The sequence below is a fragment of the Euphorbia lathyris genome, chromosome 7 (assembly GCF_963576675.1).
Source record: "Euphorbia lathyris chromosome 7, ddEupLath1.1, whole genome shotgun sequence".
Taxonomy (NCBI): Eukaryota; Viridiplantae; Streptophyta; class Magnoliopsida; order Malpighiales; family Euphorbiaceae; genus Euphorbia; species Euphorbia lathyris.
In genome coordinates this window covers 19,747,846-19,763,470 of record NC_088916.1, presented here as the reverse complement: position 1 = coordinate 19,763,470, position 15,625 = coordinate 19,747,846, and the positions used below count along the sequence as shown (strand labels likewise).

General features: G+C 35.4%; 1 protein-coding gene across 1 annotated transcript; it reads right to left on the bottom strand.

The window, feature by feature from the left end:
* Positions 1 to 7,093: 7,093 nt before the first annotated feature.
* Positions 7,094 to 13,927, bottom strand: LOC136200867 (DNA (cytosine-5)-methyltransferase CMT3-like). The gene is made up of 21 exons (XM_065991356.1): positions 13,548 to 13,927; positions 13,399 to 13,442; positions 13,208 to 13,298; positions 12,943 to 13,050; positions 12,732 to 12,851; positions 12,516 to 12,615; positions 12,224 to 12,402; positions 11,504 to 11,569; positions 11,165 to 11,419; positions 10,349 to 10,407; positions 10,201 to 10,267; positions 9,615 to 9,944; positions 8,808 to 8,876; positions 8,639 to 8,725; positions 8,463 to 8,550; positions 8,207 to 8,328; positions 8,020 to 8,124; positions 7,897 to 7,940; positions 7,752 to 7,821; positions 7,559 to 7,662; positions 7,094 to 7,473 (listed from the first exon to the last, which is right to left on the bottom strand). Exons 1-21 carry the CDS (start codon positions 13,743 to 13,745, stop codon positions 7,305 to 7,307), a joined length of 2,475 nt encoding a protein of 824 aa, XP_065847428.1. The 5' UTR covers positions 13,746 to 13,927; the 3' UTR covers positions 7,094 to 7,304.
* Between the last annotated feature and the right edge of the window lie 1,698 nt (positions 13,928 to 15,625).

Below are 15,625 nucleotides of genomic sequence, written 5' to 3'. Positions count from 1 at the left end.
AATGCAACGAGTAATTTTTAAGCAACATTTATAAATGCAACACTTGTTTTATGCAAATACAACATATATTGCAACACAATTTATTAAACATTATTTTTCATAACGTTAATTATTTTTCATAACGTTACATTTTTATATGTTTAAATGATTATTTTTTAGGTTATCATTATCGGTAGAAATAATATTTCTATACGGGTAATATTTTCAATTTTTTTACAAATCTTCGATAAGATTTTAAATAAAATTGTCTCGAGTGAATGTATTTAAGATAAACAAATTCTTTATTCAATCTCTATTTTATATCATGCAATTCATGATACAATAAATCTTATTTTAATTTTCAATTAGGTTTATAGGCATTTAATTGAACTAACATTTTTAGCTCGGTTTGATTTCGTCTTACACTAACACCAATTGAAGTTTTTAAGGAAACTTTAGCCATAATACATGTTGAATTTTAAGTCAATATAGGATGAATGTGCTATCTTTCTTTTTCCCAATTTACAATTTAAAATTTTTAATTTCATATTAATTAATCAATTAGTTGAATTCTTAACTTTTGGCCACGATTGAGACCAACCTTATCACAATCGAGGTATGAAAGGGAAGAAAATTAAGTACCGTTTACTTTTGGCCACGGTTGCGACCACCCTTATCACAATCGAGGTATGGAAGGAACGTTAGAAAAAGACAAAAATTAAGCGTGTTTAAGTTTAAAGTAACGATTGCGTCCACCCATGGCATGGTCGGTACCTCTTAAGCAAACACAAAGCAATAAAATACGTATAAAGTTACGATCAAGACCACCCTTATCTCGGACGTAACTAAGCAAATAAGATGAACCCAAGTACTTATTCATTTAATATATTTCATATATTAGTTTAGGTTTGGGAAAGGAAATTTTGTGCTTTGAAATGCCTTGAGACGAAAGACTCAATAACATGCGTGCTTATATCGTCCTGAATACTTCAGTTTTAAAATTGAAAAACAAGACAAATGATATATCGCCTTTATACTAAGTTAGTTTGATATTTTGCGTATAAATTTGCCATGCGAAGTTAATTTTTTTCGGCTTAACTAATTTAAAAGGTAATACAGAGATATATGTTTTATTTTCATAAAGAGATTAGCTAAAGAATAAATTCAGTGAAATTTTGCTTGGGACTAGCAAAAGATTAAGTGTGGAGATTTGTTAAGCCCAAAATATACCTAAAATATCATCAATAATTACATCAGTTTTGCTTCGATTTCATACTATTTATACCTGTTTAGAATACTTTTACTTTCGAATATGTTTCTTTCATACAAGGTACCTAAATATTTGGTAAAAGCCAAATAGGAACTAAAAGAGGTCAAAAACAAAGGAAAAACCCTAAGTTATGAGCCAAAAGACAAAGAAATTAGCACACCGATACAAGGAAGATGAGAACGAAGTCAGAAACGGAAGAAAAATTCATATTCTCGGTTAAGAATCCAAATTCTCGGTAGAGAATTTTGGGGCCGCGACCGAGAATACCAAATTCTCGGTCGCGACACGCTAAAGTCTGGCGCCTCTCTCTTTCGTTCAAAGGCTGAAAAATCAGTTCCTCATTCTCGGCCGAGAATTAATTATTCTCGGTAAGATCAGAAATTCTGTAAGCACAACAAACACATGTTTAAAATCCAAGAAACGCGTTCGTTCGGGTGGATAGAAACGACTCTTCACAGCGGACACGACTTTCCACAACGGACACGACACTTCAATCACGACTCTTCAACATCTATAAATAAAGTATTGATTTGAGAGTTGAGGTATTATGAGAGAGTTAGATTTTAAGATTAGTGCAAGAGTTATGTAGAAACTCTGACTCAGAAATGAGTCAGAGATTAGAAGTTCGTTTCTGTAAAAAGCAATATGATGTACACACATTGTTTATTCAATAATAACAAACACAGTAGCGTTTAGATTTGTTCATATTAGTTTACATTTTGGTAGTAGATAGACCAGTCTCTATTCCGAAGATTCAACGAGAAGATTGAGTAGAGAATCCGCCCCTGAGTCTGACAAACTCTAACGAAACCCAAGGAAAGGATTGACAACCCGTTCACTTACACGTCGTCGAATGTTTTCATGCTCCTTGTTCTCTGTAAACTTGTATCAATTTATATTTCATCTAATAAAGTCCGTTCTATTCGATAGATTTTCATGCAGCACTTTGGTAAAGGATCCGAAGTGGATTGCCGGTGTTTTCATTAAAACGTAGTTTAATTCAAAATCTTTACAACGAAACTTTGTTGAACACTTAGACAAATTATTATCTCGGTAGAGTTTTAATTTGGTTAAGGTAGCGATCTAACCCGACCGTAGGAGGATTGACTACAGTTCAAAGCCTAAAAATTAGAGGTTCCGTCATTTATTTCATCGTTATAATTTATACAAAGTTTAAAGTTGTTTTCTTTGCTTAATGCAAACGAATACACTTGTTTACTTTTCTAAAGAACTAAACAATCCTGTTTTGTAAATTCATTCCTAAGTCAGAATTATTTACTAACATTTTTATACTCTAATCTAATTCTCATTCTAGCAATTTCAAAACCAAATCCGATTTAACGATTTTCCATATTATTAATCTTAAAAGTATATTTATCCAATTCAAAATAAGTTTTTATTAAAAAAACGTTCCCTGTGGGATCGATATCTTTTATTACTACAAGAGTATACCGTGCACTTGCGGAAATCGCTCAACACTATCCAACAAAAACACCTCAAAACTAAACCAAAAACATCATCTTTTTAACTGAAATTACAATCGTTGTCAAGCTTTCAAGCTTAAATATGGATATTTCTACATAGGCTCGGTCATGATTCTCTTACATAGGGGCATTTCTACCTATGTGATGTCAGGGTGTTTGGCATCGATCCCCGCCTCAGCGATGGTGCCCTTGACTTGGAGGCTTCTTTCCTTCGATGCCTATTGCCTCTAGGTCCCGGACTCGACTGGTCTTTCTTAACTAACAGATCGAGATTCAACCGATAGTTGATGAGTCCTTCGGTGATTGGAGTCTGGTGTCCTCATGTTTAGGGAGGGTCATCTTTCTTCTCACCCGGACTGGTGGGGGATTGATCAGCATCCCTTATGTTACGTACAAGGGGAGTTTGGGACAGGCGGCGTCATATTGGGGAGTCTCATTTCCCCCTTGACTTGACATCGAAATCCCTTACTCGGTTCTCCAGCGATCCGTCTCGTCGACGATGGCAACTTCGGACAGTGCGGTGTCCAGTTGAGCAGTTGGTATTCTCAGGTTTGTTCATATACCTAGTGGTTTCTCTCGATTTTTTCATTTCGACCATTTGAATGGCGTGTTCTTGCCTTATGACACTAACGATGTCGTGAACACATCCTAGGTTTTCTATCAGTCATCGAGAGATTGCGCCTAATAGTCTTTGTTGTTGGGGCTCTAGGACGTTGTCTTCTTCTACCATTTACATAATCAAGTCATGATTGGCCTGTTGAATTCGATGTGCCTCTTCTTGAGTCGTTTTTGGTTGTCGTTTCGATAAAAATAAGTCGGGAATAGTTTTCTACGCCATTCATTGCAATAGCCAAGAAAACATTTCTAAGTCGTTTTCCACACGATTTTGCAAGCGTTCGTATTCGGTCTTTTTTTCTTTCGCTTTTGCTCAAAGTTCTTAGCTAGTCTCATTTCCTTTCTGCTTCTTAGCATTAGGAGGTGCCTTCTCTCAATCAGCAAGGAAGCTAGCCTATTAGCTATGGCTTTGACCTACTTTCCTCTAATAAAAAAAAGCAATTTAGTCGCTAATAGAAGAGAGCTGCACAATCATTGGGGTGCCCGTGCATATCCAAATCCTATTCCTCAAGCTGGACAGATTCTCTGAAAGTGATCGGACGGGTACAAAAAGTCGAACGAGAGAGATCGGTAAACATAGGGGCCTTAGATCGGTAGACGAGAGGACTTTGACATATTAAAAGCGATTGTGAAAGAAGATTCTAGCCTTCCTTACAGCAGCAAAGATTTCTTTGAAAGCTTCGGCAGGGTCTTTTGATCTGTGCGGAGAATCCTATATTCTTATTACATTGGTTCTCATTAGGTAAAGATTAGGTAAAGAAAAAACTTCCTCACCTTGAGTTGAATGGAAGGTTCCAGTAATGCCATCCTCTTACTGAATAAGGTCTGTCGCCTTGAGGAGATGTAGGAACGAATCCTTACCCAGAACTGACACTCGGTTTAAGGCACCAAAAAGAGGATCGAATCCGAAACAATAGAGGAAGCAGCCTCTCTTAATCAGGGCTATCGTACGAGGAAGATAGGTTTTTTTCTCCTAAACAAAATTGAGTGAACCAGGGATTGGGTTCTGACACTATCTCTGAAAAAGGTTAGGGCTTAGGGCACTGTAGTTATTTCATGGATCGGATATGATAGAACTGAGGCTAAGACTCCTATATATAGATATTTTGTTTTGGGCGGCTTTCACCTTCGTCAATTGGGCTAAACATGATAGTTTCATTCCTCATTAGTCAATTCGAGTGACATAGCCCCAAGTAGACCTGGGCATGGGCCGGCGAGCCCGCCCAGGCCCATTTAGCTGGGCTTGGACACATGAAAATGCATTCAGGCCCGGCCCAGCCCAAGCCCGTATAAGCCTGTCAAAAACTGGGCAGGCTTGGGCTTTACACATTTTACATCGGGCCGGCATGATATAACATATATTCTAAATTTATAATATATTATATATAATTATATAAATATTAATCATAATATAATTTTATAAACAAAAGTAAAAATATTAAAGTTTGTTGTTTCTTTTTTTTTGAAAATAATTGAGAACAGGACTGTATTTTGAGGTTAATTTTGAACCATTGATGTTTTTGGCTCTAATGCTTTTTCTTTGTGAATTATCTATGTTTTTTTTAATTTGATAGTAATTTTATCACTTTAATTCTTTTTAAATATACAGATGGGTTTGGATGGGCGGGCTTGGGATTCATATCTCAGGCCCGAGCCCGAGCCCGATTAAATTTCATGCGGGCTGGGCTGGGTTTGGGCTCATCGGGTTTTATTAAAAGCCCGACAGGTCCGGTCCATGCCCAGGTCTAGCCCCAAGAGGAAAGAGTCATTGAAGAATAAATAAAAGCCAATTTTCTTTCGGAAGGGCAAAGAAGGGTTTACTTACTCTTTAGGTAGGGATGTGGGCATAAAGGTACGTTAAAACGACCAGCTGCTATTTTCCCCTCATGAACGAACTTAGAACAGAAACTTTCTTTCTTAGAACGCATCTAAAACCTGAAAAAAGGTACCTTCCTTCAAGACATGACCAAACCTATTTGTTCCGTAGACCAGAGGGTAAAAGAGCCTGGTCGGGTACGCTACGCCTATGGGGCAGATTACAGATAAGCTAAACATTAGAAAATGGGCACAGAATACAGAATTCAAGGTAAAAAGCCATGGATGGTCAGATAAGAAAAGAAAGCAAAAACAGAAGAACTCTGAAGAGCGGGAGGCTAAGTCCCTATTTCCTTTGTCTAATCTGCCAATCATAGCTATATTTATTATTATTAGGGTTAAGGTACAAAAATACCCCTAACGTTTTGGGTCAGGAGCAATTTTACCCCTAACGTCTAAAATGGTGCAATTTTGCCCCTAAGGTTTGTAGCCAAGAGCAATTTTACCCCTAACGTTGGTAATTTGGGTCAATTTCAGACACTATTATAAAACACAGATATTTTTGTTCATCATTTTGCACCAATTGCAGATCAATTCATTCTAAAAAAAAGATTTTATGTTTTTTTGTAATTTAATAATTAAATTCGAGATTAATATTTATAAATTCGGTGATTTTTTTGAATTTTTTGTCTAATTCGTACAAAAGACATTATATTTTTTATTTTTTTTCACATCCCAACATATGTTTATGATTTGTTACTGATAAAATGACGCACATGTGAAGTGTAGATGATAAGATTCTGACCGAGAAGACATTTTGATGAATTATTTCTGAAATTGATTTATCAATGTTAGGGGTAAAATTGTTCTTGGCTACAAACGTTAGGGGTAAAATTGCACCATTTTAGACGTTAGGGGTAAAATTGCTCCTGACCCAAAACGTTAGGGGTATTTTTGCACCTTAACCCTTATTATTATTATAAAAAAACTTTCTTACACCTAGGTAAAGAAAAAATAAGAACAGAAAAGTAAGAAAGTCTAACGTATAAATAGATTACCATGCAAATAAATAACTTAGTAAAGCTCCTCGCGTTAAGAGGATGGGACGGCGTAACGGATTGGAAAGCACTTTTACCATAGCCACTTCTACCGGTATCAGATGATACCTGGGCTTATACGAATTTCAATGGAACTGTTCAAAAGAGTCATCGTTGTATCAATTCGCGCTAACTGCACCAATTTGATGTTGAATCGTGAAAGTCCACTCATCAACATGTGATTACACAAAAACAAAGTCAAATGAGAGTCGTTATCCGACTAATCAGTTCTGATGCCCAAGTTTATGAAATGACTGAAGGATAATCACAATCAGTAAACAAAAATAATAATGTAAACTTAATAAATTTAATGAAGTAGAATATCTTGAATTGAGTTTACTTTATTTATATTGTGATCGAACTACAAAAAACGATTGAGAGTCGAGGAGCGAGATGTGCTATTTTCACTTGTTGATAAGTAAACTTACAGCCAAATATCAAGGACTAATATTCCTCAATCAAGGACTAGTATTCCTCAAATTCATTAGGTCCAAGATTCACAGAATCAGACATGATTGCTATGAAGAATAGATCTTTGACTAGGCCTTTTAAGACTACCTAAATCAAGGTCTTTAATACGAAGTTGTATTGTCCAATTCAACTATGAAAACGCCACACATTCTCTTTCCAAAATGTTAGTTCATGTTACTTGCAAATTTATATTCACCTTATATCACCTTGAAAATGCTCTTATAACATTAAATAAAAATGAAAGTTACAACATTAAAATTTTAAGAAATATAATTGCAAAAATATATAATTTCAGACGCAATTTTAAAAAACACTGATTAAAAATATTAGGAATATAATGTCTTAAAATAAAATATCAAAAATTACAATAACTAGAATGACTCACTTATGATGAGAAATCATTGATAAATAAATAAGGATTCAATAGAAGAATGCCGTTACATTTGCAACCTCCCTGACATTCAAAATGTCTCAATGAAATGTCAAATGTAATTCAACACATTGGCCTAGCTCAGGCATAAAATTAAATCAACGACTACTGTTCCGCTCACCGGAAAGATTACGAGGTACAACTTAATCGGAAGCCTCTTCTGTTTCTGTGACAGGCTTTAAGCAATTAGGATACTTGAAAGGTAATGTAATCACAGGCTTCCTGTCATATTCTCCTTTGACAGCCAATCCTAAACAATATCCTAATCCAAGACCAACTGGAACTGCCACAGCATTCCCAACTTGAATGTACCTACATAAATATGTTCCAAAATAACTATTAACTCTTCCGTAATAGTAATAATAATGTAATAGCTTCTAAAACAAGGAATACTGACCGCTCCTTAATTGACCCGAGCAGCTGATAACAGTCCGGGAATCCTTGTAATCTAGCATTTTCGCGAACTGTCAGCACTCGATCTTGGTCAGGATGGATGATGACCTTAAAACACAATCAAATTTTATATCCAATTTAGATACCACAATACATGCAATAGAAAAAACCATGTTTATGATATAAGATTATGGAACCTGATTGTGAGGTTCTGCTCTAGTCACAACAGTAGGAACAACTTCATCCCACCACAAACGACCAAACGGCCTACAAATCATGAATACAAAAACATTATTCAACGCAAGAGTTGAAATAAAAAGTGCACAAGCTAAAAGCACCTACTTTGGAGATGTCCCGTTAACAAAGGTCATAGCATAATCAGGCACCTGAGGACATAATCAACAATGAGATTTAACTTCTAGATAACTAACATAATCTATAAATATAGGCATAATATAATAGTACCAATGGTTTGCCAGATGCAAGCTTCACTCTTTCAACGTTTTTATCCCACTCAACTTTGTTATTTTCACCAACCACCACGCCGGGTAAATCCCTAAAATTTGCACCCTAGGAGAAGAACAAAGTTTAAATGTTAAAACATGTACAGATGGATATATGAAAATATCCCTATGAAATCAAAGAGACTAACCTTCTTCTTGGGAATTTGGCAAACTCGCTGATGATCATCGATGTTCAACTTTAGAGGTCTGTGGTCGTACAACACTTCCTTGTCTGATCCATCTTTAGAAGAATCTTTATAACCTACTACATCTGTATTATGGAATACTCTTATTATTCATCATATTGCAAAACGCAAACTAAGCAGGAAACATACCAAAAAACTCATGAAAAGTTCTATAAAAGCTGGTTCAATTATGGGAAAAGATCCAAAGAATATTACTTACCATTTCTTTTTAATCTGATATATTTCTGGAAGTCAGTTTTGGGAGTTGTCTCATAATTTCTCTCGTCTTGGCTTTCATCATTCGTTACCTAATTGAAATAAGACAATTCTTTTAGTAACTTGTATGATAGTTTTCTTATCATATAGTGAGCAAAATAAATAAATCTACAAACATACTGGTGGAAGATCTGATATAGCATCTTCGAGAAGAACAGCCTTTTCCAATTGACAAGGGAGGATTTGATCATAGGCAACAGCAATTTCCTGGGTAAATTTAAAGGTAAGACCATTATGTGAATATCTACAGAGCTAAAGAAGGGCTCAAACTCAATTTTAAGTATCATACCTCAAACCCATTAGGAATTCCACCTTTTACAACAGCTTCGTGAGTTGGCAATGGATATTGAGGCAAGACCTAAAATCCAACAATAAAAGATCAGTGATATTTTAGACCAGGAGATTAGGACTGCCTTATCGGGCCGGGCCTAATCGGGCTTGACATATATTTGCTTTGTCCAAACCCAGCCCAACCCGTATTATATTCACATCGGGCTCGGACTGGGTTGGGCTAAGTTAAATATTCTAATTCCCAAGCCCAGCCCAACCCAGCCCAGCCCACCCAACTAATATATAAATTAAAAATCAAATTAATTATAACTATAAAAAATAAAAATCCAACTAGAAATTAACAAATTAATGTTCCATCTATTATATGTACTGTTCTATTCTACAGTTCAAACTTAAACCTGTAATCCATTTTAGTTAAAACCAATTTTTTTTGGTAAATTAATAACCTTAATAGTTAAATAATCATTGAAAAAATTAATATTTGAATTCATTTTATTAACAGACAAAAAAACATCTAATATAAATTACTAATATAAATCACTAACAGTTACTTAATATACATATATATAAAAGGTCGGGCCGGGCCGGGCTAACTCGGGGTTTTCAAACAAATCCCAAGCCCAACCCATTTTATGTGCGGGCTTATACGGGTTCGGGCTGGGCTGGGCCAAATGATGAATATATGTATCCAAGCCCAACCTATAGAAGACGGGTTTGGGCGGGCTGGGCGGGCCAACGGATCTATGAACAGGTCTCTGTGTGTGTAAATGTTGTTCTCTAGCCAAGTTTTTGGAAGTAAACTTACCTTTGATGGATGAGCACCCCACAACAACATCCGCATCCGAAATTGGGGTAGTCCATATGCTCCAGCAGCCATCATACCCATACGGGTTTGATAGTTCATGGAAACAAGTCTTCCAAGAGCATAACGAGCCAGAAAGCCACCAGCAAACCGTAAAATGTCAATCACATTTTCCATGAGGACATACTTTGGCTTCAGATACTCTACAATATCCATGAATACCACCAATTGATGATTCTTAGGATCATCTAGCGGAGCTTTCGTATTTCTAAAACGGTTGAAACCGCTAATCCCCTGGCATGGGGGTCCTCCACAAATAAAATCAGCATTTCCCTGAGGAACATGAAATTAAACCTGATCAGCTTGAGGAAGCAACATTGTCTATACTAGTGCTGCGGAACAATCAAACTGTTGGGGAACAATTCAATGAGAAAACTTGAAAAGAGTTTGTTGATCTATTCTCAAACATATCTCAAAGTTTGAACAAGAATGGTTTGGCTCTTTCAAACTTGTGAGCAACTTGTTCAAACAAGATTAATATTAATATCTGACAATGGTAATAACTAAACAAACAAAACAAAACACTTACTGGAAGAGGCAATATGTTCGAGTGATAACCCTCTGTCACAAACTCTTTAATTTTATCCTTGCAATCACTAACATATAAAAGAAAACATAGCAATTAATTGACTGAGATGGTTAATGTTATATTTTTGAAGAAAATTGTAAATATGTACCTTAAGCCATCAATTGGCTCCCAAGTGTCCTCATCTGGACCATAACCCTTCCAGCGTACCTATACAAAATTATGAATTCAACTATTAACAAGAAAGGATAATCATAATAACAACCAAGAAGTAACCATGGGGATGCATTGGACGTGGTTAAGTAAATATGACTATTTTTTTCAATGTTATTGGAGGAACGAATGGAAATGGTAGCAGCTCACTTCGATGCAATGCACAATTGTGGTTGGTATCTGAAACTCGACAAGGACAAGCCTGATCTTACTTATTTGAGCCAGTTTCTCACAGAAATAGATTGAGAAAATTAAGGCAAATTAGGACATAAATGTGTACAACTTTCTGCTTGTTATGAAGTTGAATTGCATAGGTTGACGACTCAAACTTTGAACATGAACTAGGGCGCCTTTATGATCAAAAGGAAAATAGCACAACCAATAAGATATATCTAGGTTTTAGCTAGCAAAAATGATGGACTGGCTTAACCTGCGAAAGCCCCAGTAATTAAGCCTCAAGTGCATGCCAAGGTGGAGGATAAGTGTTACAAAAACTTATTTTTTTAATTGTGATGAGCAACATATCCTGAGCCACCGCTAAGACTTTAAAAAAATCTTCATAGTTAGCGACCTATCTTTGTGAAATGATTCTCAAACATATCTATAACATGATCATATTCGTCTATTATATACATGATATATCAATTGAGTTGTTGCTCAAGTATGCTCCTACTCCAAAGCATAATTGATACTATACATTGGCACTAGTGATAAATAATAACTAGTTCTTGTAGTATAAACAAAATTTATATACCTTAAAATGCAATCCAGTCTTCTTAGATTTGTTAGTACTATCACCATAACGAACTGCCAATAGCTTCTCCACTTCAAATTCTTCAGAAGAAAGCTCAGATCCTTCATCATCGCCTTCATTATCTTCCTCTTTTACCAATTCTTTATCACTTTCAACATTGATACGCTTTTCCGAACCAATTAAGGAGAACTCTCTACATAATTGTTCCCATTCCTTCAACAAAGTTAAGAAGTCTTCGGCCGCCTCATTTCTCACCTAATGACCATTAAATACAATGTTTATTATCAAAGTTGGACATTCAAAAACAAAAAGAATTAGGGATATTCCCCATAATATTACCTCTGTTTCTGGATGATTCAACTTCAAACTTTTGCATGCTTCAGAATTTAAGTCAACAGCCCACCTCTAATTACCAACAAGTCCACAAACAAATCTTTAATAAGACTCAGTAAGGATAAGACACTACTTCAAAAAGAACTAGTACACTAGTCACATTGATGCATAAAATTAAATTTCTTTAATTTACTCATGAATAGAAGTACAATTTTCACCCCATAAATACACATTTGGACAAATAGGCCGAAACCATCTTTTTTGGACAAATTGCACCTAAACATGGGAAAATGTGACAAATAGCCTGTTAACTCGTACACGTATCATATCTTTCACAATTTAAGCATTCTCAACAAAAATATTAACTTTGAATTCATTCTAACAAGCATGGTGCTTCTTACCTTGAACAATAGTTATACAAATAATTGGACAACGATTTTTAACAAATTGGTGATTGAATAATGCTTGGATTGGATTAAAAAAATACAATTCTTAATTATGCTTTTTAGCAACAGGACCGTTCTTTCATTGAGAGGGCATGTAATACTAATATTTTGTGGAAAACATGATACAATGTAGATGTTATTAGTCCAAATATGACAAGTTTATAGTGAAATTTGGCCAATTGTGCCATGTTTGACGAGATATTTGTCTAGAAAACTTGGGGCTATTTGTCTAACCTTGCCAACTCTTTGATGAAATATGTGCATTTATCTGTTTACTTACAGTCACTAAGTCTACACCAGATATAGAAGCGCCCATGCACAGCCCGGTCGACATAGCACCACAACCAGAATACAAGTCCAACAGATGCATCTTAGGCTTCTCACATCTATCGGTAGAGCCAATTATGTTTGAATTAGTCTCCCTTGATATACTTGAATCACAATCCGAACCTGAATCATCTAGAGAAAGCAAAAAAAAAAAAATGTTACTACACATCAATTTTTAATCATGAGAATTGGCTTTGTTAAGAATCTCAGTTTGAACTCTTATAACTTCAAATACAAAATATTACCAGCTTTTATTGTTTCATAAGTGAGAAATGGTAGCGTGTATTTCATGTCATAATATAGATCACAATCTGGAATTTTCTTCTCCTTTTCAACTAAATCCATCTACATAGTATAGAATAAACGAGTTAGAAACTTTCAAACAAACACAATGAACAAGTTATTACAAATACAATTTGAAGTTTGAAAATATAAACGAACAGAATGTGAGTCAATCATACATTGGGTTTAACTAAAGCAATTTTAACTTTCGAGATGAGGCAATCCAAAGGATTATCATCTATCATTTCAGAAAGGAACACACGTTTGGTTTCTTTTATTTCGATATGGTCCTTGATAACCTGGAAAAAAAATCATAACATTCAATTAGAAAAACAATCAAGTATACCACAATGAAATTAGATGCAAAAAAAAAAAAAAAAACCATCTCACAGTGTCATTAATTCTGTAAAACCACTGAGCAGTAAAGTGTGGAACCCCCTCAGTGCTTTCAAAGAACTCCAAAATCCTAGCAATGTAGTCAGGTTCTCCTTCTTCAGCCTATAAGAAATTCAAAACAACCTTTTATTAGTGAAAGAACACAAATCAACACATGGCAAAAAGTAGCAAAATGTAAGTTCATTTCTTTACTACCAGGAACAAAAAAAAGCCAAACAAAAACCTAAAAGGCAGTGAAGAAAGAGAGAAAGAGCAATACTTTAACATACGCATCATCGCCAAGATTATATATAGTTCCATCCACCTTTGCTTGTGTATAGTGACACTTTGCTTGTTCTGCATACTCTTTACTGCAATTTCATCACGCCAGTCAGATTAAACGGACAAATAAGCAACGCCGAGAAAAAAAAAATGCAGTACAGCTTTTCAATGATTAAGTAAAGAACTAACCCGTTGGCATTCCCTGGAACAGATCCGCCATTGCGTTTATTCTCCTACAAAAAAAAAAACAATTGTTGATGAAAAACTGCTAGCTGAACATGAATGATAATTCCAGAAAACAGAATCGACGAAAACTGAAAGAAAAGAGCAAGAAAAACCTTCTTGTAATGGTGAGGCCATCTCTTAATGGCTTCATCAGCTGGAACAGTGTCGCCGATGAAAATGGCATCTGAATCGGGGTCAGCCTTTCTGGGCTTTTTAACCCCGGCGGACAAAAGAGTCGTAGGTTCCTCTATGTCACCGGAATTAGCGTCATCCTCAGGCTCCGGCGTCGGTCTTTTGCTTGGTTTGCCCATATCTTAGTCTAGCAAAAGACGAAATTTCTTGACTGAGGAGGACGAAGCACAATTTATCCAGTGGCTGACTACCACCAACCCCCTTTTATTTCTTTCTATGTAGGATTGACCATCAAAAAACAGAAATGTATTTTACTTATTTAGAAAATATATTACTGCTGCAATTTAGGAAATAAAATCAGCATTATATTAAATCATAAATGAAATAAATGTTGGTTCCAGATGAAAAAAATAAAAAAAGAGGGGGGAATTTGATTTTGGAGTAGGCGGGAAATTAGGATTTTGGCGCCATTTTTCTTTTTTTCTGCCGCCCATGCCCCTTAAGAGTTAGAACTTCAGATTCTGTGTCAGTCAACTTGTCTTGGTGATACTCTGGTACTTTGATAATATAAATTTTACAATTAATAGGATAAATAATTTATTGTTGTGCGTATTACAGTGTCTGTTTTGATTGATTACTGTGTTTACGAAATCGATACTCTGGTAATTTGAATGTCTTGCTGAATCTTACTGATTGAATGTGCAGAAAAGAACCAATGATCAGAGAGGCATCGGAATCCGATGAACTCACTCTGATACCTACTGGTGTTTTAGGAATGGTTGAAAAGTAAGGGTTATTTGTGAGTTGTAGAGTTAACCTGTACCCCCGACCCTAATCAAACTATTCATACCTTGTATAAAAGGATATGAGACGGATATATGATCAAAATCATTGTCTGTTAGGGTACGGGTATGGGAATACCCCTTAGGGTACCATATAGACGGCATAACTCTTTTAAATATTAAAACAATTATTCTTTTTCTTCCAAAAAAAACAATTATTCTTTTTAGATGTGAGATGTGAATCCTTACCTTGTGTTCTTTGACGTGATACCACTAAACTACTTTATTCTTATTGATTAATAGGATAAATAATTTATTGTTGTGTGTATTACATTAGTAGTGTCTGTTTTTAAGACACGTTATAGCTTCTTTTAGTTTTGATTGATAAATGTGTTTATGAAATCGTGCAGAAAGGAACTAAGGGTCTGAGACGAGTTGGAATCCGGCGAATCCGCTCTGATGTATAAATCAGTAGGTGTTTTGGGAATGGTTGAAAAGTATGGGTTATTTGTGAGTTGCAATTTCCTGGGCTATAAGCTCATTAAGTTCGTATTTGATTCAGGTTCAGTTACTGTGTTATTAATTACAGTTCGATGTAAGAAAGGGAGGGTTGATTAATAAATGGACTTTTGTTTTCTGCCACTAAATGAGTTAATATCCCATTTAAAATAACTCATGTTAATGTATGCTTAGTATTAGTGGATCGAGATCCCTATAACGCCACAATCCTACTGAAGTCACCCTTCCCACTAAGATTTGACTGTTTAGGTAGGAATTCCACTCCAATTGCTATCTTGTGCAACTCTCAGTTTGGAGAGAATAGTCTTTAGGACTTTTGGCGCTTCCACTCTTATGCTTAGGGTTAGGGTCTGCCTAAGGTCCGTGTTAAGCCCAAAAACCAATTCGATGTTAAAGTGTATACAACAACAACAACAAAGCCTTAGTCCTGAAATGATTCGGGGGATGTTAAAGTGTATCCAATACCTTTAACCCTTGCCTCACGAAGATAATCCAATATATCCGGTTTTGGCATGACTCATATTTAAATGATCAACGCCTTGACAAGGTCCAACTGTAGAAAGCATTTACAAGCCTAATATTTTAGGATTTAATTATCAGATTGATTGATTAATTACAGCATATTTGCTTTATGCTGAAATGGACATAAAAAGCAGACATACATAAGTAATTAAACTAAACTTTAAAATTTAATTCATTTAATGTTCGATAAACTAAACTTTATAACTCCTCCAATTTTGTTAATCATATTTTTTTTG

Bases quoted from the DNA above. Each gene is read 5' to 3' on its own strand.
- LOC136200867 (XM_065991356.1), bottom strand. From the start codon at position 13,745: ATGGGCAAACCAAGCAAAAGACCGACGCCGGAGCCTGAGGATGACGCT. The intron at 10,408-11,164 runs GTATATAAATTT...AATTTTGTATAG, and splicing joins AGACTGGATTGCATTTTAAG to GTACGCTGGAAGGGTTATGG. The intron at 8,329-8,462 runs GTAAGTAATATT...TCCATAATACAG, and splicing joins TATCAGATTAAAAAGAAATG to ATGTAGTAGGTTATAAAGAT.